Source organism: Drosophila arizonae, chromosome 3 (genome assembly GCF_054131065.1).
Source record: "Drosophila arizonae isolate 15081-1271.41 chromosome 3, UAZ_ARI_1.0, whole genome shotgun sequence".
Taxonomy (NCBI): Eukaryota; Metazoa; Arthropoda; class Insecta; order Diptera; family Drosophilidae; genus Drosophila; species Drosophila arizonae.
Window position 1 is genome coordinate 25192320 of NC_142923.1, and position 25281 is coordinate 25217600.

General features: G+C 34.5%; 1 protein-coding gene and 1 long non-coding RNA gene across 7 annotated transcripts in view; one reads left to right on the plus strand and one right to left on the minus strand.

Annotated features, from left to right (window-relative positions):
* Positions 1-25281, minus strand: part of LOC108611584 (uncharacterized) — a 225423-nt gene that overhangs the window by 119042 nt on the left and 81100 nt on the right. For all 6 annotated transcript variants that reach the window (XM_089465130.1, XM_089465129.1, XM_089465126.1 and 3 more), the window contains 4 exons: positions 19760-20757; positions 3767-3874; positions 1924-2015; positions 366-634 (listed from right to left, as the gene is read on the minus strand). In XM_089465130.1, the coding sequence (XP_089321256.1) occupies positions 366-634; positions 1924-2015; positions 3767-3874; positions 19760-20577 (1287 nt within the window). In that variant the 5' untranslated portion in view covers positions 20578-20757. The remainder of the gene's footprint in view (positions 1-365; positions 635-1923; positions 2016-3766; positions 3875-19759; positions 20758-25281) is intronic.
* On the plus strand, positions 2986-5208 carry LOC149269948 (uncharacterized). The gene is made up of 3 exons (XR_016269360.1): positions 2986-3141; positions 3773-3912; positions 4113-5208. It is a non-coding gene; the product is annotated as an uncharacterized LOC149269948 (long non-coding RNA).

Consider the following 25281-nt stretch of genomic DNA (forward strand, 5'->3'; position numbering starts at 1 on the left):
TGCTATTATTATTATTCACAATATTGTTTTTTTTTTTTTTTTTTTTTTTTTTTTAATATAAATTAATTTATTTCATAGAATAAATAAAATCGCGAATCGCGAATCGCGTGAGAGTTAAAGCAACTGCACACACAGCGTAACATATCGCATCATGTGGGTCACGTAGCTATCGGCAGTTGGTATATGCGACGGGAGAAGGAAAGCGAATGAGTGAGAGAGAGTGAGAAAGGGGGAGGGCGAGCGTCTGGGTGATAGTGAGAGCGAGTCTGGCCGCCTGTCTGGGCTGGTTAAGTGTTACAAGTATCCTAATCTAATTCTTAGAGTGCTTTCCATTATATGTACAAATGCTTTTATAACCCACTCACCTGTCGCTCCATGACGCCGGCTAACTGTTCGCGCTCCGCATTGCGATAGTATCCGGTCAGATTGGCGCCCAGTCGCATGGTCACCTCGTACCGGGTCTTGCCACTACGTGCTGCATTGCGATTGCTTCGCACGTTGAAAATGCTCGAGCTGGCGCTAGAGGCGCCATTGTTGTTGTTGTTGTTGTTGTTGCTGTTGTAGTTGTTGTTGTTGCCGTTGTCAAATTCACATGCACGATGGCAATTACTAACGCTGGCATTTCCAATGCAACCTGAAAGCACAAAATAAAATGTGAGAAAAAAAACTCCCATTTGAATGAAGCCAAGGCCGAGAGGTGAATGCTGAATGCGCAAACGCTTTAAGCTAGCTGGAATAACTTAATAATGTCCAGTCATAGCCACACAAAGAACTAAAGGCCAGGCCAGAGCATTTCTGGAAATGCAATAAGAGACATTACAGCGCACGAGAAATGCGAGAAATGTTTACGCCAAGTGCCAAACACCCACCGAGATAAGCTCGCCATCATCTCCCCTCTCACTCCCTAATCACAGCCCAACTCCTCCCGCATTGCCAATGCATTTCCCACCTGAACCTCGCTGAGCTGTGCCAAGCCGAATGTCAAATTCGATGACGTTGTCATTCCAGAGACACGTTGCCAGGGGAACGCCAAGCCAACAGATGGATTTCTGTTCCGCTCTGACACATGCAAAGCGGGTGGAATAGTTGCTGTGTCAAAATATGAAGAACTATAAATTATTTATGCACCCTACAGCAGAATATAAGGAGGGGTCTATGAAGTAGATATGAAATATGGGATTTTCTAAGACTGGATATTACATAAAATGGTTTTATTTCTATATGTATTATAACTAAATTTCTATCTATTTCTATCTTAAAGCCAATCAAATTCACAGTTGGCAAATAATATAAAATACTTCACATTCCTCTACCCATCACAATTTGCATGTTTCTTTGAATTTCAACACCAGTTTATACAAAACTCTTCACGTAATTTAATATACGTCAATCGCTATGGCAGAAATGTGGATAAATCATTCCATGAAATTGTTCGCTGCTCGCAACAGTTGCCCATTTGCAAAACTAATTCAACAATGGGGCGTGGCAAACGGAGACAAAGAACACATCGAGCCAGACTGAATAGCAGATGCTCTTCCCAGTCACTGCGCAAAGTGTTGGCGGGTCATGGCTCGTGTGTCGTATGCCCCAAACTACGACCTCCGACCCCTCAGGTTCGTTTCCAACACTTGAAATGAATGTTTCGTTTCGTTAAATGTTGCATCGAGCGCAATTTAAATGCTTAATTATTGCCTTAATTAAATTTCCCCCACTCCAGCTTCATTTTTCATTTGCTGCAATCTTCGTTCCCTTGCTCCTGCTTCTGCTCCTTCGCCTTCTCCTGCTATCGCTCTCTGTGCTCCTTTTGGTATTCCTGACTTAACGAAATATTTTTGTTTTTCCTGCCACACACGCTCAATTACTTATTGCTTGTTACGCCTGATTAAACTTGATTTACTTTCTGGGGTAAGAGACTCTACTCACCCTGCGTCGCCTCGACTATTTCGGGTATTTCACATTTGGTTCCCTTGTAGCCACTGGGACAGTGACATGTTATGGCCGCATCGCCAATGTGCCTGCAATTAAAAGAAATTCATCAAAACTTTTAAATTTAAATATTTTCATATTATGGGACGGGATTTTGATGAGGTCTAAAATATCTTAAGAAATCTTAAGTGATTTAAAAAGGAATAAAATTTGTAAAAATTTAAAAAGAATTATACAAAAATATCAAAAATAAAATAAAGCACAATCGCAAGCGCAAAATAATATAAATATTAAAATATTTAATTTATAGCAAATAACAATAAAAAATAAAAAAAATAATAATAATAATAATAATAAAAAATAAATAAAAATAATAATAATTAAATATATATTCAACAAATAGTAAATCTTCTATTATTTATTTTTTTTTTTAATTTATTGATTATATTTTATTTTTTCTATTACTATTAAAAAATAAATAAAATAATAAAATAAAAGAATCAGCTTTATGTATAATAAATAAGTATTATACATAATGTAAACAGATATATTATATATTTCTTTAATTTGAAGTAAACAAAATTTATAATATATATAATTGGATTTTATTTGAATAAATAAATAAATTAATACAATATTTTAATAGTTTTCATTGTCATAGCACTGAAAATCGCCATCCACTAGTCAGGCAAAAACATGTCACTTCTGTATAACCCGTTTATAGACAACTGTTTTTAATAAAATGATACAAAATGATACTGAAAAGCTAAAAGTGAGATCTCTTCTCAGTCCGTGTCCTCTCATGTTTATTCAATAAACTTAACAAATTAAATAAATAAATATATAAAAAAATATATATATATATATTTATTTATTATTCTTTTAGTTCAAATATCTTCACATTAAATTTTAGCTATATTTGAAGCGTGTTCAAAATTTTTTATGTCTGCGAAAAGCAGAGCTATCGCAGGGGGAATATGTTCAAAACAACTGTGCAAATAAACATAATTGAGTCCCACTTCACAAATGTTATTAAAAGCTTTGACGTTGAATGAGTTTAGTTAGTAAACTTGGTATTGCCACGAGAAATCCAAAACGAAATATAGTTTTAAATTGAATTTTAGCATATATGTCAAAATTGATATAGTGAAAATGTATAATAAATTTATGTTATGGAATAAATATAATTGAAAAATGAAGTTTTACGTAATACTGGTACAAGAATTTATGAGTTATTTTGGGTTGGGTTTCTTAAAAAAATAAAATAAAATAAAAATAAAGTTTGTAAATAAAATTAAATGAATTATTTCAGATTTATAGTGTCAAAAGTGTCAAACTAAATAGTAATGTTAAAATATATTAAAACAATATAGAAAACAATTTTTATATACATTTTGTATGTGTGAAATCGATTATTTTTCTTTATTTATTATTATTATTATTTTTAATCTCTTTAAAAATATATAAGTTATTTGGAATATATATTTTAAATTTAAATTTCTAACTATTTTTATATACTTATACTTATTTATTTATTTATTTATATATATATATATATATATATATATATATATATTTTTTTTTTTTTTTTTTTTAATTTAAAAGTATTATAAAGTTATACATATATGCATAATTTTCATAATGTAAAATGCAAATATTTATATATGCATACATTGTACATTTTATAATAATATTATTATAACATAATATGTTAATCAAACTTAAATATATATCAGTTATTTTTGCTTTTACTTTATGTAAATCTTGTATTCCTATGTGTCAATTTTCATTAAAAACTCCTTTAATATTCTTACACATGTTTTGTTTCAACTGTACTCACTTGCAGACGCCACCGTTCTGGCATATATTTGTATGCGCATCCGTGCAGAGCGGTCCGTGGCCGCAATCGTTGCCGCTGAAGCCGGGAAAACAGGCGCACGCATATGAGCTATAAAGAGATAAGAAGAGATCAAAATGATTAATTAAGTAAGTTTAAACTTTAGAGATATTTAACTTGACTAACAGTTGAGCCGTCACGAGCCGGACATGCTGAATAGCTCCAAAGAGGCTTCTCATTCCTATTCTCTTTTTTATACGTTCATGTGAATATGCGCAAATTAAAGTTTATCTTATTCTTTTTTTTTCTAATTTTTTTTTTTATCTCAATATTTTGGTACGTGCCTAAGCGAATATTGTTGAGAGGCGCAAATATAATACAACCAAGAGCAGCTAAGGTCACAGGCTGTCGACAGCCCCAGGCAATAATTTAAGGAACTTGGCGCCAAGGATACATTCCAGACTCGCAGGATACGGCCTACGTCATATCCGTCAGCCTCGCAGAGCCGCTGCTCACTCATTAAGTTCAATTGCGAGTAATTATGCATACAGGCCGAGCGCAGACCTTGAGCAGCACTGCTGGCTCAGGTTCGGCATTCGCTGACTTTTCCATTAAATTATATTCAAATTGACTCTGGCGTCTCATGTGCAAATGCTTTCAGTCGAAAATAGAATGGAAAATAGAAAATCCGAGTGTAAATCGATGCCAGAAAACAGTTTAATTAGATTCCTGTACGTTGTCAATTCCCATTTGATAGCCGCACTGCTCGCATTCCGGCGAATTGCATCTCCCCATTCGGAATCACAGAAATTAATTCACGCTAACAAAATATTCTCGCTGACAATTTAATTGGGATGCGGCGCTTACCCAAAGTTGCAAAATGCGAAACATAAACAAAAAGGTCGCCATTTATATGTTAAATGATTGCGCTGCCTTTTCCCCCATTCATTCTATGGTCCGTCTGTCCCAATGTCCGTCTGTCCGCCTGGCTGTTTGTTGGTGGATTGCTCGGTTTGCTCGTCTGGCCTTTCAACAGCGACAACAATCGCAGTTGTTGTTGTTGTTTCTGCTGTTGGCCTGACACACGTCAACAGAAATTAATTTTTGGAAACATTTACCGAATTGTTTACTTAAAAAAAAAAACAGCTGAAGCAATTTAAATATATTTGATATTCAACGTGTCTATGTATATATCAGAAATTGTTAATTAGAAACCGCTTCGCATTTACAAAATTATTACATCATGAACAGCGCTGCGTTATTAAATTGTTCTTTATGTATTAGTAACCCTATCATCTCGCCCTAAATCTAACGGGCTATTGACCTTGAGCAGTTTACAGATTTAAGCTGGGCTGCCATTTTGCAGATTTTCTAATTTATCAATCAGTCGTCCAGCTGATCTGCGTAATTAACCTAATGCTAATAAAGTTAACGACATATTTGATATGCATATATGGCTTAGCTAAATAAATAAATATATATATAATGTTTTATATATATATATATATATATATATATATATATATATATATATATATATATATATAGATATATATATATATATATATATATATATATATATATATATATATATATATATATATATATATATATATATATATATAAAAAAAAACATTATTTAATAATATTTAAATTGATGAAATAAAAATATATATATTTTTTTTTCAAAAATAATTGTTGTTATTATTTAATTTATTTAAATTTATTTTATTTTTATTTTTATTTAAATTTATTTTTATAAAACACAAGCTAAAAATTAAATATTTTTTAAAGATATATTTATCTTGCTTTTAATTTTTATATACATATTTTACATATATATATTTAGCTTTTGTTTTATAAAAATAAATTTAAATAAAAAGCAAATAAATATATTTTAATATGCTTATTGTAGAAGCACTGAAACATATATTGTTTTATTTTTTTTTTTACAATTTTTATTAACTTTTCAAAAGTTTTTAAATAAACTAAAACAATTGCCCAGGTGTTAACTATAATTTGCAAAAATATATGCCTTAACGAAAAATAAAATTTAAAAGTATTGCTTTGATTTTGATCATAAAAATTAATTGTGATAATAAAAAAATAAATTTTTTTTAACTTCTGAAAATTTTTTTTTTTTTTTTTTTTTTTAATGAAAAAAGTATAATTTTTACGGTTCTTGCTTAAAACTAGTTTCGTTTTATATTTAATAAGATCATGTCTGTCCTTACACGCCATACTCATGTACTGGGGATGAAATCTACGTTCTGAGCGTCTGCTCTCCAGGAACTTTGCGCTTAGGTCATATTCGAAAGAATTTCCAGTCTGTCCATGTGAATATATCCAAACGACCTACTATCATTTTATATTGCTTCAGCTATTTATCGCCTCTTTCATAGTCTAGACAAAATGAGCATTTCCCACACAACCACACGATAATAAATTCAAATGGGCTTTAATTACCTTGGCCATGGCACAAAGTTTCGCCTACTAATAGTTTATTTGCCGGAATGTCAAACTTTATGCGGGTATCAATGGCATCAAAGAACAAAGTGCAAACTAATTGATCTGATTTTAGGGCACTGAGCATTAGCTGATAGCTGTGAACATATGTTGGCCTTTGCTGCATGTTAAGTATACGCCGCGTTAGCCGTTGGCCATAAAAGAAACGAAAGCGAAAAACTTTTCGCCAATAACTTCAACGAACAAAATCAAAATGTGCCCACGGGGCATGACAATGGCAAAATTATGAAGGCGAGAAGAAAACTTTTACTTTCGGTACTTTCACTTTCACATTCACATTTTTTTCCTCTTTTTTATTGAGGGCGGGTCACTTTTACATAGACTGCTCGGATCTTGAGCGAGTCTTAAATTTTTTTTTTTTTTAACTCTGCTGTAATTATTTGGTCGAGCTGATTGCCTGACTCTGCTCTGGCAGCCATAAATTAAAGCCCAGCTCGTTGCCTTAACCGAATTCGAACTGCTTTTGTTGCCTACGGCTCTATATATCATATATGTATTTGCTGTATGCTATGCATGCCATATGCCACGCCCATTGTTGGTAGGTTCGCCTTGTTGTTGTTGCTTGACTTAAGTATATATATAGTATATAGAACTAATTGTGCCTTTGTCTAGCGGAAATTAATTGCCTCTGTGTTCGGGCATCTGCGGCGCATGCATTTACAAGCCTCTTGCGAAACGTCCTTGCGTGTCCTGCCGCCTGTGACGGAAACGTTTGCCCAAATAAACGCCACATGCCACTACGAAATTCTCACAAAAATCACAAACAAAAAATTCTGTGACCAGAAAAAAATAATAATATTTTCGCTCGACACAGCTTCAAAAATACTCTGCTTAAATTTACATATGTGCATACAAATCTATCTATTTATATATGTATTTATAGAACATACATGTGTGTAGAATATATATGTGCAAAGTACTTTTTAATATTTTAATCCTCTTTATTGTGTATACAAATAAGGGAAAGAGTATGCGAACAAGGGAACATCGAGTTGAGTCGAGTTGAGTTAAGTTGAGCTTGAATGCCTATTGCTCTCATAGGATTTTTTCTCACATTTTTCAGTTTATATACAGAATCGTTGAAATTCACCTGCAGCTGTTTTCCCGTATGGCTGTAGTTTTTCTGCATATTTTTGAATTTTTGCGCGTTTATTTTTGTTCTCCCATTTTTTTTGGGAATTTTTAAAACTTTTTTACAGCGCAAAAATGTTTGCATGTGAAGTTGGTTTGAATCTTCTACCCTATATGCCCAGCCAAAGGGTGATCCATTTTTTACTTGATTTATGTTTTATTTGCAATTTGTTTTATTGTAAACATCAAGCTATTCTGTTTTTCACTTTTAAATATAAATTGTATAATAATAGCAAAAAAATAAATCTTTTTTGATATATAAGACAAATAATATTTTCAGTCATTGAACTCTGTTTATCCCCTTGCATTTCTAGAGTATCTCAGCACTATTCATTCTCACTTAATTCATTGTTATTTGCTGATGTTTATGCTTGCCTGGCGGGCTTCTGTTTCTATCACAAAAAACGGCATTGTTTTGATTATGAAATCGAGCTGCTCGCCATGCATTTTAAATTCATTTAAACATTTTCAAAAACTTCTCGACAATTAAAATTGCGTGCCAAAAGCTGTTATACTTTTATGTGCTGCCACTCGAAAAAATGCTGACAGGAGACTGCACAGAGCACAGGGGGCAGAGAGCAGAAAGCACAAAGTGCACAGACTGCAGTCGCTTGACTGCATTTGGCGGAGCGTAGAATGAACTAATAATTTCCATGACACACAGCCAAATGAGTATATCTCCCTCTGTGTGTGTGTGTGCGTGTGTGTGTGTAACAGCCAATGGCGCGTAGATGTCATGAACATGTCATACGGGCAAATACTGGCAACATTCCCTCTGCTCAGCTGCACTTACGACCAAGCGACAGCAAGCAGACGAAAATAAAAAATTAAAGGCAACTCGGATGTCAGCAATGCACTGGGAGAAAAAATGGAGCCTTAAAAAGGGTCAAGCATTAATGGATATATAAGTGTGCTCACTTTTAAGTTAACTCCCTTCATAATACTTCACATACCACATATTAAAAAGTAGAGGATATAAGAGCTTTGAGGTCGCAAAATTTAATCCTTTTGGAGAGGACTGGGAATACCTTAACCTATAGAGAAAGCATTAAGACTATGCCCATATCAAATAATACACCGTAGTATATTTCATGATAAAGAAAAGAGCTCTCGAAAACTTTGAATGCTAATGCCAGAGACATGACTCAAAAATATTTTGAAATAAAATCTTCTCTCAATATACTTAATAATAAATATACTAAATAATATAATACCTTTTATGCAATTTCATATGCATTATATTTATTATAATATATATTATATACCACTTGCAGTACAAAATTCTTTAACAAAAATTTATCAAATTTATTTTAATATATTTAATATATTAGATCCATAAAAGTTGTAATTTTTGTTTATTTTATATTTTTATATTTTTATATTTATGTTGCATATTTTCGTACAATATTTGTTCTACTTAAAATCAACTGTATTTTCTATATATTTTTTCTGTCCGTGTATTTGGCTTGGCATATTTGAGTCACTGTCTAACATTTCTGTGAGACTTCTTGACACAACGCCAAAAAGCATCGGCAGTGCCAAGAGTCACAGAAAATATGAAAAGCGGCTAGTTATATCTCATGGTAACTACACTTAAAGCCAGTGAATGGACAACTTGCAACATGTAGCATGTAGCACACAGACATACACACACAGCAATTTGAAATACAATCAACTCTATTGCTTGAATATCTTATACGAAATTGCAGTCTGCGAGAAGGCTGAGTCAGGAATATTTAAAAATATATATGTATGTATTCTGTCCTTAAAGCACATTTAATTTCAACAATTATTTATGGTTTTGATAAACATGAACGGGAATGTCTATCAAAAGGATTGAATGGGCGACAAAAGGACAAAAGGGAAGCGAAATGGCAAATTTCAGCAAATTGGTTTCTGTTTACACATGTGTGTAAGTGTGTTAGTGTGCGTGTGTGTGGAACAACAAATAGCATTTGAAAAGCAACACGAAAAATAAACGTTGGCGGTTTTTTGTCCTGCTCTTACTTTTTCACCTAATGCAATCAAATTAAATGCCATTAAATTTGATGGCTGTGTGTATTTATGTGTGTGTGTATGTATGTGTAAAGGGGTAACATGCATAAATTGTGGCTGATTGTAGCAATTGCCCCGCGACTCTAAACAATTTTTTATAGCCGGACAATCGTAAAAGTGCCGTTATAAAAAGTCAATTTGCATTAACATTTTTATGGTTTTATCAAAATTAATTTACAGCAAAACATGAAGAATTTCAATTGCAGACAAGAGAGAGAGAGAGAGAGAGAGAGAGAGAGAGTGATAGAGATGCTTCTCACATTCGTGGGAATTCTTGTCAAAATAACAACAGCCAATTAAATATTTGAGAGAAGTTTCGACTGCCAAGCCAAGCAAACCCGAATGGAAACTTTCCTTTACTCTAAAGATGAAAGTAAAGGTAAAGATAGAGATAAGCCACACACACACACACGCACAACATATGCAACAGCGAAGGCACAGGAAAATTAAAAGTTTCAGGACGAACGGGCCAAAGTTATAATTGAGCAGCAAGCAAAGGGGATAGCGAAGGGAGCGAAAGAGAGAGAGAGAGAGGAAGAGAGAGTGAGCGAGAGCTGAGTCGCAGTCGTCAGATGAGATGACAAAGACAGGTCAAATTTTTGGCCAAACAAAACTTAATTGCAATATGCAAAGCAGGAGTTATTACCTCTGTATATGTGTGTGTATGTGTGTGTGTGTGTGGGTGGGTGGCAGCAGCTCGAGCTGTGGCTGTGGCTGCGGCTCAGGTTTTGGCCCTGCTCGTCGACTTTGGATAAATGACAATGTTTGACTTGGCAAACAATATACGCACTCCCACGCACACACACAAAAACACACACACACACATACATACATGACTGCTAGCCATGCGAATGACACTGACACAGTTGAGGCACGCAGCATGCAGCATGCAGCATGAGGCGTGCGGCAAGCGGGACAAGAGGCGGAGCGTCTGCCAGCCGACTCATTGCACAAGCCACGCCCACAACATTGTGCTCTTTACTATTATGTAGCTGTGGCTGCTTCCACCGGCGCCTGCTGCTGCTGCTCCTGCTGCTGCTCCTGCTGCTGCTCCTGCTACCTCTACTATTTGTTTGCCTCCGCACTGAACCTGATCTCATTTAACGCTGTCGTTTTGTTTGTTCAACTTGCAACTCTTTTCTTTTTTGTTATGAAAATACAAAGGGGGGAAAACTCACAGAAGCACACAGCAACTACGTAAACTGCGAGACGAAGCTGTGCATATTGATTGCCCCGACCTCTGGCCGTGTGACACACAATTTGCCAGCGCTTGAACGTGGCCTAATTCGAGTGTTACTCCTGAGCCGGGGACTCACTTATAGCTGCCTGACTTTGACAGTTTGCCATGAAGTTCAGTTCGTCCTTTGCATCCTTTTTTTTGGCCAAACGCAACAGCTGATAATGCAGTTTCAATTATTTATTTCAGTTAAAAACAGTTTATAGCTGACTGCATATATAGTTGATCTACTTAACTTCCTCTATGTCTAAAATTTCATTCAATTTCAATTTAGTCCCAGCTGGAGAAGAGCACCGCCAATGCCATGGCAAAGCAGCCAGCGCCCAGCCAGGGCGATCCGCGCTCTCCGATTCGCGCCAGCTTCCGCAGGGCGCGTCGCAAGCCGCATTGGCTGCCCCGAGCCAAAATACTTGGACACATGGGCCGCACATAGGCGCAGGTGCAGATCAGCAGCAGAAGCACCGAAAGTAAGCTCTGATAATTGAATTGAATCATCGTCGAGCGGAATTTGGAGTTTGTTTGTGTATTTCGCAGAACTCTGTAGCAGATTAGCAACAGAAAATAATAAAGTGTTGATTGGAGTTGACTGTAAAAATATAATAACAAAGGCCTGCTCTATTTGTAAAAAGAAAGTGTATGATAGTGATCTGCCTTGAGTTAAGTAAATCGAATTTATTTGTATGCCTACTCCATCGAAAATATTTTTATACGATATGGAATACTGATACAATATTATAGCAAGGCTCGAGCCCTTTCAATCTTCTTATGTGGAATGACTCTAGGTTCAGTAAAAATTCAAATTCTGTACATCAAAGTAGTCGAAGATGAAGAATGAACTGCAACTGCAGTTTGTTAAAAAGCCTGTGCTATATAAAGATCTAGCAATTTCTATAGCCGCAGAACTCTTTGGGCGCTAAAGCTCTAGATTTTCTGATAGACTGGCAAAGTTTATCCCAGTCTACTCGCATCTAATCAGGCAACCAATAATAACAATACTACATCTAAATATAATGAGAAAATATCGAATCTGATAAACTTGAAATATAATACAATACATTAGACATACATTCAATAAATCAAATACATAATTAAAAAATTAAATTCATTAATTTAGGTGCACCAAGGTAAAAAAAATAAAATAAAAATATATTTTCAACTTCCAGGAAATGTTAAAACATACACAATTTGCTCAAGTTTTTATATTTGTTCGCATCTTAAAAGATTAATAAAAATACTCATTATAACATTAATAAAACATATAAAACAAATTTGCCTGCTGCTTTTTGTCCATCTCCCGTGTTTATATAATTCCATATTCTCTAATCATTTCCTCAATGGGAGCATGAAACATAATACAAGCTAAAATACAATTTGTTCAAGCTTAACAAATTTTCGTTATATTTTGCTCAATTAAAATAATTTTGCTTGCTGCCAATTTAAGCCTTTTGCATTTAATTCAGCTCTTCAAAAAGGGGAGCCAAATATCCCGAGAGCAGCTCAATAAAAAATCCCCTTTGATGCGCCTCAAAGCGAACAACTTTTTCAATTAAACATTTTCTTCTTAAAAACACAGACGCGCATCGAACCCAGAAACCCCTTAACAAAAAAAAAAATAAAAATAAAGAACAGCTCAAAGTCGACAGTAAAAAAAAAAAAATATAAAAAAAAAAAAAATTCAACAAAACATTTAAACATAAATTTCAATCTTTTATTTTTGCAGCTTTCGATTCAACTTTTGCGGTGAGGCGAAACAGATTTATGCAAACGCCAAAATTGATGTCTGTGGATGGGTTACCAATGAAATTGTTTTTGTTTTTATTTTATCTTTAACTATTTTTTATTATACTCTCTTGTTTTGTAGTGCTGCGAAAATGCGAACTGCAAAATGAAAACGCAGCCGCCCAGCTGGCTGGCCAATTGCTTATGGCTCATTGTTGTTCGCCCGTTGCGGAAGTGTCTGTGTGTGATGCCAAGTGCCGGCAGATGACCCGCAGCTCGCTCGGTCGAGGACCCGTCGAATTCGCAAACATTTTGAATATTTTATGCAAACTTTATTAGCAATAAAATGAACTTGGCTGCCAAGCACTCGTAATGAGCTGACGAGAGAGGGCAACGAACATACAAGCGCCACTGTCTGGCACTTTGTCTGCGATATGCAAAATGAGAGTGTGATCCTTAAATAAACCAAATGAAATAATCAAATTATCAACAAGGCAGAGCATATGATATCTTATATCATAACACTTAGTTATTAGCATAATAAACACTCGACTTTGTCACTTTTGATTCTCATTTTATAATTTAACAGATTGCCGAGAGCCTCTTTAACATTTTCATAAGGCAACCAACACTATAATGCCAACCTTCCTATAAGGAATTTTGCTATAGAGCTCAGCACTGCAAACAATCAGCAAAAGTCAATTAAAGCAGAAAAAATAAACAAATAGATCGATCGATAAATTCATAAAAATAAATTAAAATATAAATAAATATATAAATAATAATAAACAAAAAAAAATATATATATATAATATATACATATATAATTATAATTATATTATTTTATTATTAGTATATAATGTAACAATCTTTTGCAATTTTGTAAATAAATAAATAATAATATAAATCTAAAATATAATAAAATATTTAGACTTATTTTATTTTCTATAAAAAGATTGTTAATAAATTAAATAAAAACAATAACAAAATTTTTAAATGAGTTACAAAAATAAATAAATTTAAAAAAATAAATAAATTATTATAAATTAATAATGAACCATATTAAAATAAAATATTTTTTGGGATTTAATTCAACAATATTACTTTTATAAGACATTGGGGAGTTCTGGTTAAAAAATTAATAATAAAATATTTAGACTTATTTTATTTTTTATAAAAAGATTGTTAATAAATTAAATAAAAACAATAACAAAATTTTTAAATGAGTTACAAAAATAAATAAATTTAAAAAAATAAATAAATTATTATAAATTAATAATGAACCATATTAAAATAAAATATTTTTTGGGATTTAATTCAACAATATTACTTTTATAAGACATTGGGGAGTTCTGGTTAAAAAATTAATAAGTTATTTAAGCCCATAAGTTACTTAATCCCAAAAAGAAATATATTAAAAATAAAATAAATTACGTATAGACGAAATTCATGCAGCTAATTTATTTATATGAAACATTTTTGAATTGTTAAACTAAAACTAAATTAAGAAATATCCAAATTAAAAATTAAAAATTAACCAAATTAAAAAAATAAATAAACTTGTAGTTAAATTTAATCCACATAGATAAAACATTATGGAATTCTTGCTCATGATGCCACTCTTATCTAATATTTTAAATAAACCATTTAAATGCCTATTCATTTAAAGAATCAACCTAAAAACCATTCGATATTTTCTAGAACACCTAAGATATTTCTTTGAATCGCTCGTAAAGGACGCCTCTGAGCATTCATTAATTTTAAATGCGCCCAGCGTTGACATGAACATGAAATACTTTTTTCTGTTCCCCTCTTTAGTCCTAGCCGTGACTTGCTCTTGTTTTCCACATTTGATGTGGCTTATTAAAATTTTGCACACAAAGCCAAAAAGAGCGGGAAGGCAGTTAAAGTGAAATTAATAAACAAACAGCAGACGCGCGAGACGAGCGCAAGAGCAAGCCAAAGAGATTGTCAAGTATACGCAGTGTGTGACGCAGCCCTCGACACTCGCGGCGTTTTATCAAGCATTTCAGATTTTCAAATGCTATGCATTTCTTTTCCTTTTTTTTGCTGCTCCCACATCTGCTTAAGAAAACGCGTTGAGCGGGCGAAATCATAAAAATTGCAATGAAAAATTGTGACCCAGCTGACGGCTCACACTCAGAGAAGGAGAGAGATGGAGAGAGTGGGAGAGCGAGAGCGCCAGTTGTTATGTGGCATAAACTATAAAGTCGACAAACTTCAGCTACTTGTCGCCGCTGCCACGCCCACGCCCACGCTCGCGCCCTACGCTATCTCTGCTCCGAGTTGCGACTGTATGTTTATCTGACAACACGTAGAGAGCCGTGAGCCAAGTTGGTGCCTCATTTGCCTCAAGGTTGTTAATTAAGTTGACGTGACAGGCGCTTGGCATTACGTGCCACACTCTCGATCCTCCATTGGAGTGGGGGCAGAACTTTGTCTCAGCTTCGCTATCGGATGCTGCTGAACCGTCGCATTTTTATTAAATTTCTAGGCAACACATTTCGCTTTTACTTTGACATTAATATTAATATTAATATTCAATTAGCCAGGCAAACACGCCCCATTCTCTCTTTCTCTGCCTTTGCGCTGTCCAATTAATGTTAATTATGCTAAGTAGCACAGCCAACTCTGAATATTTTTATTTCTTTTTTTTTTCGTTTGCCCAAAATTATTTTGTTTCTGTTTTGCTTCTTAATTTATTAATTTTTGGCCATACTCATAAATCGCATTACTTGACCCAGTGTCGAAAATTGATTGCTCTGCTTCTGCTTTTTTACTGCCTCTCCCGCTTGGTTCCATTGTGCTGCGGTTCCACTGTGTTGCCAATGGCGTGTAAATTGCCTTCGAATTGCCCAATTCGTAAGCGTTAAAATTCAAATTAACAATTCTATTGTTCAATTTGTTCGATCGGCCCAACTGCCAAACTCTCGAACTGCCCGGCTCGGGCTTGTTTATTATGCTAATTGCGTTTCTATTTCGTGCGGCTGTGCGCTTTACGGCAATTAGCTGTATATCCGCCGGGCATCCGCTCGCCGAGGCAACTTTCAAATTTAATTTATTTTATTTTTTTTTTTTATTTTTAGAAAACTCTGCATACATCTGTAAACTTCTGCTTGCCACCAGCCTGAACTAAGGCTCTGCCTAGAAATCGACATTGACGTGGACTCTTCAAGTTGTTGAAGCTGTTGAAGTTGTTGAAGTTGTTAAAGTTGTGCTCTTGTCTGTTCGAAACTTCGGTTTGATAGTATGAAGCAAAAGAAAATCCAATTGGGTTGTGAGTTGCGAAGAACCCCTACGACTCTTGAAGTAATTTAAGCCTTCTCACTCAAACTCGTTCTCTTTTGCCAGTTTCATCAAGTTAACTTTTAAGAGGTGTAGGAGTCCCCTTTATAGATACATATATATAGATAATACAACGTGATAACCATAGGAGCAACACATGCCTTTCATTGGGAATTCTTATATAAGTAGTCGCCGAAGTAATTATTACCGAATATTTTGTATTAGTATTAGGAGATCTTTACGTCATAAATTCAATTAATATATGTATATAAAAGTTAAGACTATCGACAATCTAAGGAAGCTAGAGAGTCCAGTCAGACATTCAAGGGGAGAACCCAACCTGTAGAACTGATATGGCTCAGCTCATATTCGGACGACAGAGAGTTTAAACCTATTGCTAATACATTATATAAAATATACTAGCTGACCCGGTAAATACAAAATAACTAACCTACTAGTAAAAAGGTTCGTTTGGCATTGGTAAACTTGGCTTTTGATTTTGAATGTGAAATTAAATTGTTGACCATGTTCAACTATTTCCGTTGCTCCAAAGGATCTCATTTGAAAACATGAACTGAATTTTCGAATTGACTGCAAGAACAGCGAAGAATCTGAATCAGTTCCAATAAGGAAGCCGTGCAATGGTTCCGGCGGTGTTTCATTATCTGGGAGTTTTACTTTTGCTGATGAGAAACACATCCCGAACGGCTCAATTTAACATTTAAGGGCATGGCAGTACGTGCTTTGTGCTCCGCTATCTTGCATGCTTACTTTGATTAAAGTTAATTATATTTATATATGTAAGTTTTATATTCATTATATTTATATTAACTTAAATGTCAAAACAAAAAAAAAATAAATAAAATAAATAAAAAAAAAAAAAATAAATAAATACAAAAGTCATTCCATTAATGTACTCTAAAATGTTTATAATTATTAAAATACTGTTATGAATATATTTTGAATTTTAATTAATTTATTTAAGATAAAGTGGAGAATACATTTTAGACATTATATTTAGAATGGGATGACTTCGATCAGTCTGCTAAATACTTCTCTGATAATGTTTGCGTATGAATAATTTATTTACATTGAAGATGAAACATTCTACGTCATTTGTTTATGGAAAATTTCCTATCAAACTCCTCTTAGAATAAACAGGTCAACTCATGCCATTACACATTCATATATAAATATATACATCTATAATTAGTTTCTTTTCTCGATTATTGTGGAGCCTCTTTCCCAAGTGTCGCAAAAATACTCTTTGATGATTGTTTTTTATTACCTTCATAACTTTCTCTAAGCATAACCTTTGTCTGCTCTGAGCGCGCTCGGCATTCGTTTAACCCTCATAAATGATATTGCTTTTAGTGAGCTAGTGGCACATTAGCGCCAGTGCTGGCCATTTATAAGTCATGGCCAAGAAGTCGACAACAACAACCACAACAACAACGACAGCGACAACAGAAGCCATAAAAAACATGGCTGACTGTGGTGCGATGGCCCAGTGGTGCTGTAGCTGCACCACCTGCGTCCGGTTGCCACGCATATTTAAGCAAGTCCGAACTTTTGCGCCTCTCGACCTTTTGCCCCACTGCGACTGCTGCCGCTGCTGCTGCTGCTGCTGTTGGGGCTGTTGGGGCTGCGCTGTTGCTGTCGATTTCAAAATTGAGTTTCCTTTTGGTTCCGGTCAATGCATATAAACTAAGCGGCAATCGCAACGCGGCCAAAATCACAGGCAGCTAACCATGCAAACTGTTAAATGTTTGCATATCAATCTTAACCCGCCTCCTGCTGCCAGCCGTTAGAAATGGCAAAACGGTACAACTGTTTGGGGCCTTTCAGCTTCAGCTTCAGCTTTCAGTTTCCAGCATTCAGCATTCAGCTTTCAGCTTTCGGCTCTCGGCTTTCGGCCTAAACCAAGTGGGAGCCATACATTTTGCAATGTTCCAGTGGCTGGTGCTGGCGCTGCTGTTGCCAAATAACTTCCATTTCCCGTTCCCCCCATGTAAGAGGCATGCCGCCAAACAATGAAAGCCATTGCCAACACATTTTCGCTGGGGCTAACAAAAAAAAAAAAACAGCAACAAAATAAAACAAAAAGAATCTATACAAAAAGTTTGCATACGCCAAAAGTCAATTGAAATGAAGGAGCAGCAGAAGAAGAAGCTGAAGCAGCAGCAGCAGCAGCACATGATGCATTTCCCAACTCATGGTACGCTTCCTCTTCTACCTGGTAACAATACACACACACACACACACTCACACACTTTGCTTCGGTCCTTATGAATAACTTTGGCAATTGAGTTTGACATACATGAGAATTTGTGTAGCTTCGGTTTCTGGGCAAACTCGCTGGCAGGAGCAGGACTCGGGGTCGGTGCGGACAGCGGTTGCCCGACGTGATTGATTGATGAAATATTTTCGGGTCATACAAAATGGATCTGCGTCTGACTTGGGTTGCGCCGGGTTCAGTTGAAGATTGAACCCATTACGCTAGTTAACACATTGTGCTAAATGTTCGGGGAGCCGCCTGTCCCTTCCCCTGATCCCTCCCCTTGCCAGAATCTCTGTGTGAATCTCTGGATAACTCAATGTCGTTGAAGAAAAGGATTTGATTTGTTTATTTTCACATTCCTATCGAAAATGCAATCAAGCTTAAGATATTGAGACTTTAATATATGAAACGAAATGTAATTTATCTGGCTGTTGATGGGAATAAAGGAAATTTCTTAAATTCTGTGAAGAATATTGAGAACGAGCTTAATTTTAAAATAATTTAAATGCTAGTCTAATCTTAACAGAGCTAACAGTGCATTCATTAAGTGGTATATTTTAGCTTAGTAATATTATCTACAGGACTTACTCAACTATTTTAAATGTATATATAAATTTAAAGTTTATATACAAATTTAAGGAAAATATATGCTTAAAATCTATATCAGTTATTTACATTAATTTTTTATAAAATCAATATATATATTCGTAATAATCTTTCTCTAAAGTCTTTATAATTTCTGTATAATATTATTGGGTAAGTCCACGTTAATTTTTTTAAGCTTCATAAAAATCTATATTAGATTAGATTAAATTAATATATAAAATGCAAATAACTTCTTCAAAATTTGAACTAATTCTTCATAAAATCTTTATAAATTTCACAGCGATTCTCCAAAAATTCTCCAATTACTCTTATTTGTAAGTATTCCATATAAACCCAAAATAAACTATTTATAAAATCTATTTTAAATATAAATTAATATTTATAAAATATATTTTAAAAATAAAATAATATTTAGAAAGTCCACATAAATTCCTTATGAACTGTAGATAATATCTGTGTAAATTCTCAATTAAATAAAATATATAAAAATTGTTCATAAATTTTAATTAAAATATAAATGAGTTCTTTATAAAGGATATAATGTATATGAGATATGTAATAAAACATTTTTTTTTTTTTTTTTTTTTTTTTTTTTTTTGTTAATTCTTAGTAAATTATTTTACATCAAGTCTACATAAAGTCAATATCTAAATTCAAAATATTTATAAATTTTGTGTGGCAGTTTATAGATAATTTATTAAGTAATCTAAAAAAATAAAAAAAACCAAAAAACAAAAAAAAAATATTAACAAAAAAAAAATATATGTATACCTAAAAGCAAATAAATAAACTACATAAGTTGAGTTTTCAGAAGTAAACTCCAGAGTTATCTTTGTAAACTCCAAAGAGAATGTTTACAACTTTTTCATAAAATATTCATAATTTTTTTATAAAACTACATAAGTTGCCTATATTACATACATTGCCTTCATCCACTTTGTCTCGGTTTTAACAGACTTTATATCTGAAGCTTTTCTTCATAAAGATCAAGAAAAATCGGAATATAATATAGACAGGATTTATATTAACATATGATAGACCCTAACATAAGACTAACCCTAACATAGAGTTAGGTTGGTCATCATCATAATTCTCAAGGTATTCTCTTCCAAGTTAAATTTAGCTTTTCACTCACCTGTAATCGGCGCTCGCATAGCAGTCGCCCAGGAAGCGACACTGCAGGGTATTGCACTGGCTGGCCTTCACCTCGTGCTGCACCTCGTAGGTGATATTGAAGCCGTAGACGTCGAGCAATCGATCGAGAGCCCGCAAATGGGTGCCGTCCAGCGTGGCCATGGTGAAGCGTATTTCCAGGTATTGGCTGTTGAACTGCAGCCAGGTGACTTGGGTGACCTCCTCCTCGGTCAGGCTGAAGACGCGATGGGCGGGCACCTTAAAGTCGTCCGAGTAGTACATGTACTCGGTGAATTTGAGCCCGCCCAGCACATAGAGCTGCGTCAGATAGACCACAATGGAAACATTGCCCTGTGCGGTGGCCGGCAGCTCGGAGGCATCAATTATCCAAACGCATTCGATGGGCGTGGCAAAGCGATGCGGGAAATTTGGCGTTTGAATGAGGCCATAGCGTGACTTGAGTAAGCCACCACAGCCGGACGAAGAGGAAATGGATGAAGAGAAGGAGCCACCGCTGACACCACCCCCGCCGCCTCCACCATTGCCATTGCTATTGCCATTGCCAGCTGAATGCTCGCCAATGGCAAAGGCATTCAGGGCAAAGTTATGCTTGGCCGCTGGAAAAGGCGGCGGAGGTGGCAATGGAACTGCGGGCAGCGAAAACTTTTGATCCGGATTGTTTTGACGCCTGAGGCGTGCATGTTGCAGCTGTTGCTGTTCTTCTTGTTGTTGTTGTTGATTTGTTAACAATGTTGCCGCCGGCAGCAGCATAAACAGCAGCAATATCGTTGTTAACCTGACGATTGTCAGCAGCGACATTGACTTGGCTTTTGTGTTTCTTCTGTTTCCCTGTTTCTGATGAGCTCCTTTACGTGTGTTCAACTGAATCGCCACACAGCTGTTCCTTGTTGTCTTATCATTTGGCAAACTATATGCATGGAACACTACAAGTTGTCACAGTTGCAGCTGCAGTCCAGCCACTCATCGACAGCAGGGCCACTGGAAGAGAGAGAGAGAGATAGATAGAGCATATGAAATGATGTGAAATTTTTAGCAAAAACCATTTTGACAGCTGTCGTTTGCATTTGAATAACTGCCACTGTCGTTTCATCCAATATCACCCTCCTACCCCCCTAAGCACCCACCACCCATGGTTGCAGCCGTTCCACATGTCACGGCGCACTAACACACTGGAAAATCGTAAACTGTCAGCGTGAAAAAGCAATTTGAAAATCCACTAAAAATGGAGCGCATTGCCACGCATCAATCATGGCCGCCCTGAAGCGTGCCGACTCATAAAACAAAGGCTCTAGGCTCTGGGCCCTAGCTCTGGGCTCTGGGCTGTGGGATCTCCTCTGCACTCGACTCGACTTGACGCGGCACTCGAGTGTTTTTCTTTGTCAACTTTCAAATTGTTTTCCCATATTTTGTTGGGCCAAGTGTTGATGCCGCTGCAACTGCCTGCGAGCAGCGCCCAAAGCCCAAAACTACCAAAAAGCTCTTCAGCTGGTTGACTTTCGTAGTTTTTGTGGGGATTTTACTGCCAGATTTGCCAATGGCCAGCGGAAGCCTCCATTTAGGGGAGTTAGGCTTAGCTTCACGCAATCTAGACAGACATATGAGCTAGCTGAGCGAGAATATTCGACAGAGAAAGTGACAGAGACAGAGACAGAGAGAGAGAGAGAGAGTGACCTTTTAGTGTCTGACTAGAGTTGTTGAAAATGTTAAATACTAAACTTTAGGCAACATAAACTCAAAGAAATTGTCTAAGTTAGTTATTAAGTAAACAGAAATATTTAGCAACAAATTAAAAATAAAAAATTTAAAAAAAAAACTTTATAAAAATATTATATATTCAATATATATTTCTTCGATCCCTATTTTCATTATCACTAAAAGCATTTGAATATTATATAAAACATTTAACTTAATTTTATATATTTTTCAATCAAAATTTGCAATTTAACTAAAAACAATTTTAACATTATATAAAATATATTTTTTAAATTATTTTTCAATTTCCAGTTTGCATCATCACTGAAATCAAAATTAATATGAGCATAATTTATTTTATTTTATTTTATACATTTTTCAATCTCAATCAAAATTCATATGAATATAATTAATTTTATTTTATTTTAAATATTTTTCAATCTCTATTTTGATATATTTTTCAATCTCATAAACTTTGCAGTTTACCCCCAATAAACAGCCAAAATATTGATAAATATCCAAAAATGTATTCCGATTTATTTAATGCCGTTTAAATTGGCATTTAATTCCTTTTTAGATAATTTAATTCTAGACTAAAAGCAGACACTGTCAAAGCTGTAATTAAACAACATTTCACAGCTAATTCCAAATTCCAATTTGTCAATTACAAAGCGGCTGAAAAGATATGCGAAACCAAATCAAATCAAGTAAAGTCAAACCTAATTACATTCACATGGAACAACCAGAACCACAATAACTATTAGAGAAATTATAAGAGCTGCAGCCTGAGCAAAACAAAACAAAACAAAACCAAATTAAATTATATTTAGCAAAACGCCAGCTGCAGATGCCTCGTGGCTCAAGAGTCAGAGGAGACCCAGGTGAGGTGTGAGCACTTGATCCATCACTTATTGACAGACTGGAGCTGTGGGATTTGCCCGATATGAATGAATGTCGTGTGGCCTACAGCTAACATAGTTTTATAGATAAATAAATTAGATACATAAATAAACAAAATCTATATAAATACTTGAGCAGCAGAGTATGCAAAATAAATAAATTATTTTTGATTGCAAATAAAGTTACTCATGTTTAGAGAAAAAATTTACATAAAATATGAAAAAGTCCAAGGTATACTATAAGCCGCTTAATCTTTGTAAACAAAATGTTGGCTTTATTATTTCTCGTTCGCTCAAAAGCCTTTATATGTGGCCCAAAAAGAAGGTGAATATTACTTTGTTGTCTCACAGCAGATTAAAGTTGTACGAAACTAAAATTTGCTGTTTGGCAGACATGGACAACACAAAGCTTATTATTTTTTAGAAAACTTGATAAAGGCTTTGATAACTATGAACTATGTATATGAAATATGTTATATTCTAAATAAAAATAAAAATAAATAAAATATGCTTAAGCTTTAAAGTAGATAAGCTTATTGAGAGACTAAAAATGGCACAGTCTCTACTGTTGATAGCTAACTATATATTTATTTCAATTTGATTATAGAAATTATGGTTTTAACATATTATGGCTTTAATATTATTATTATTATTATATACTATTCAGTTTTTTTTTTTTTTTTTTTTTTTTTTTTTTTTTTTTTTTTTTTTGTATATTTCTTTTAAGCGTTGAATCTGTACAATGCAAGTATAGTACCTTGACAACACAGTTAGATTCTATTATATAGAGCCTAACCTTCTGATATACTCAGGAAGACTTACAAATATATACTTACAAATATCACTAAACTAAACTTATCTATTGATACTATTAAGTGATATTATTAATCATCGAATCGATCATGAATCTGACCTATAACTAGATCTGAATTATGAATTAGGGCAGTATGAATTTATATTACCTCAACAACTTTCTAAATAATACAGTCAGAGTAATTAGTGAAACGATTCGATTCAGATTCTTTATAAATCTATATAAAATTCTTTATAAAATTCACATGAAATCTTCAATAATTCTCTATAAATTCTATGTATAAAAAATAAATATTTTAAAAATTATGAATAAATTCAATAAAATTGATCAAGAATTTACATAAATTCTACATTAAATATAACATTATTAATAATTAAATATAAATTCTCTATATAAAAGCAATAAAATAGATCAACAATTTACATAAATTCTACATTAAATATAACATTATTAATAATTAAATATAAATTCTCTATATAAAAGCAATAAAATAGATCAACAATTTACAGAAATTCTACATTAAATATAACAGAGTTGTTTATGAAATTTTTACATGTAATTTTGGGATTAATAAATATTTAGATGAATATATCTCTGTTACGATCTCTCTTCTCGATACTTTATCCTTATGGGTTGGGTGATGAAAGAATAGAAATTAATTATAATAATTAATAAGAACAACAATTAATATTAAATTAATAAACTCTTTTGCCTGGCTTTCGCTTGTCATAAAATTTAATAATTTACCTAACTAAGACAGTTTCTCACAACAAAAGCCAAAATTGTTCAAAACTAAAGTTTATGAATATAAATATGTATCACAATTTCAATCCATTGAAATTCATTTCCAATAAAATTTAGATTTGCCCATACAAGTTAGCCTAAATAAATATGCTCAAACGCGTTCAGCTCAGTTTATCAAATAAATAAGAATGCCTCAACGCGTTCGCTTCTGTTTATCAATTTGTGTCCAAATGTCGCTCGTCTACTTTAAGCATTCTGCAATTTATTTTTCTCACGTCGCATTTAAGTTAAAGATGTCGGCAAAGTTGGCCAAGAGGTGTCTAAACTCTGTTGTTGCTGCTGCTCCTGCTACTGTTGATGCTGCTGAGGCTGCTGAGGCTGCGTGCGCTAACAAGTTTAATCAAATGACAATGTCGTAACACGTGCATACATTTAGGGGCCCGAAGGCACAGCAGCTTCGGCTGGGCCAAGAGACAAGCCTTAGATGACAGCCCTGACACATGTGAGCAGCGCCCGCCGAGTCGTAGGCCTTCAACAGCCCCCAGCTCCCCAGTCTCAGGGGCCACCCTGAGATTCCGCTCACAGGCCTTAACGCCTGCCTCGCAGCGTGCGTGAGAGTGCGAGATTTTTACTTTCAAATTACTTTAGTTACGCATTTTAGGCATAATGAATAATATTTCGAAGCTTGCCAGGCGAATATTGTGCTCGCAAAAAGTTAATTTGCTTGCGAGGGCATGCATATGCTATATATAAATACGATAGGTATAGCCATATATCTCTCAAGGGGGTTTTATAGAGTTATTGCCTTAACAGCTGCGAGCGGGATTAGTTTGCCTCGTTTCGGGCCCAAACATTTATTTGAGCTTTGGCTAATCTTCAAGCATTTGACATATATATTAAAGCATTAGAGAAACTTGACGGAGAATGCCCCACGCCTAAGTATGCAACTTGAACGCTTCTTTAACAGTTAATCTCCAACTGAGTAATAATAAAGTGTTGCATACTTTTTGGCAGCAGTGTGTAGCGTTCGTGTACCAATGTATTTTAGTTGGCATTTTAGTTAGTTTAAATAAGAGATTAGATTTATTTTTAAATAAGAGTAAGCGAGAGAAGGAAAGAGAGCTAGAGATAGAGAAGGAATGAAAGAGGGAGAGAGGGATATTAATAGGAGGAGAGACAGGAAGAAAGTGAGGGGGAGACAGAAAATGAGTGAGAGGGATAAAGGGAGAGAGGGAAAGAGGTAAAGAGAGAGAAGGAAGGGAAGCGAGCTAGAAAGGGACGATGGAAAAAGGAAAGAGTGAGAGAAAGGAAGAGCTAGACAAAAAGAGAGAGCGTGATGGGCTAATGCAAAAG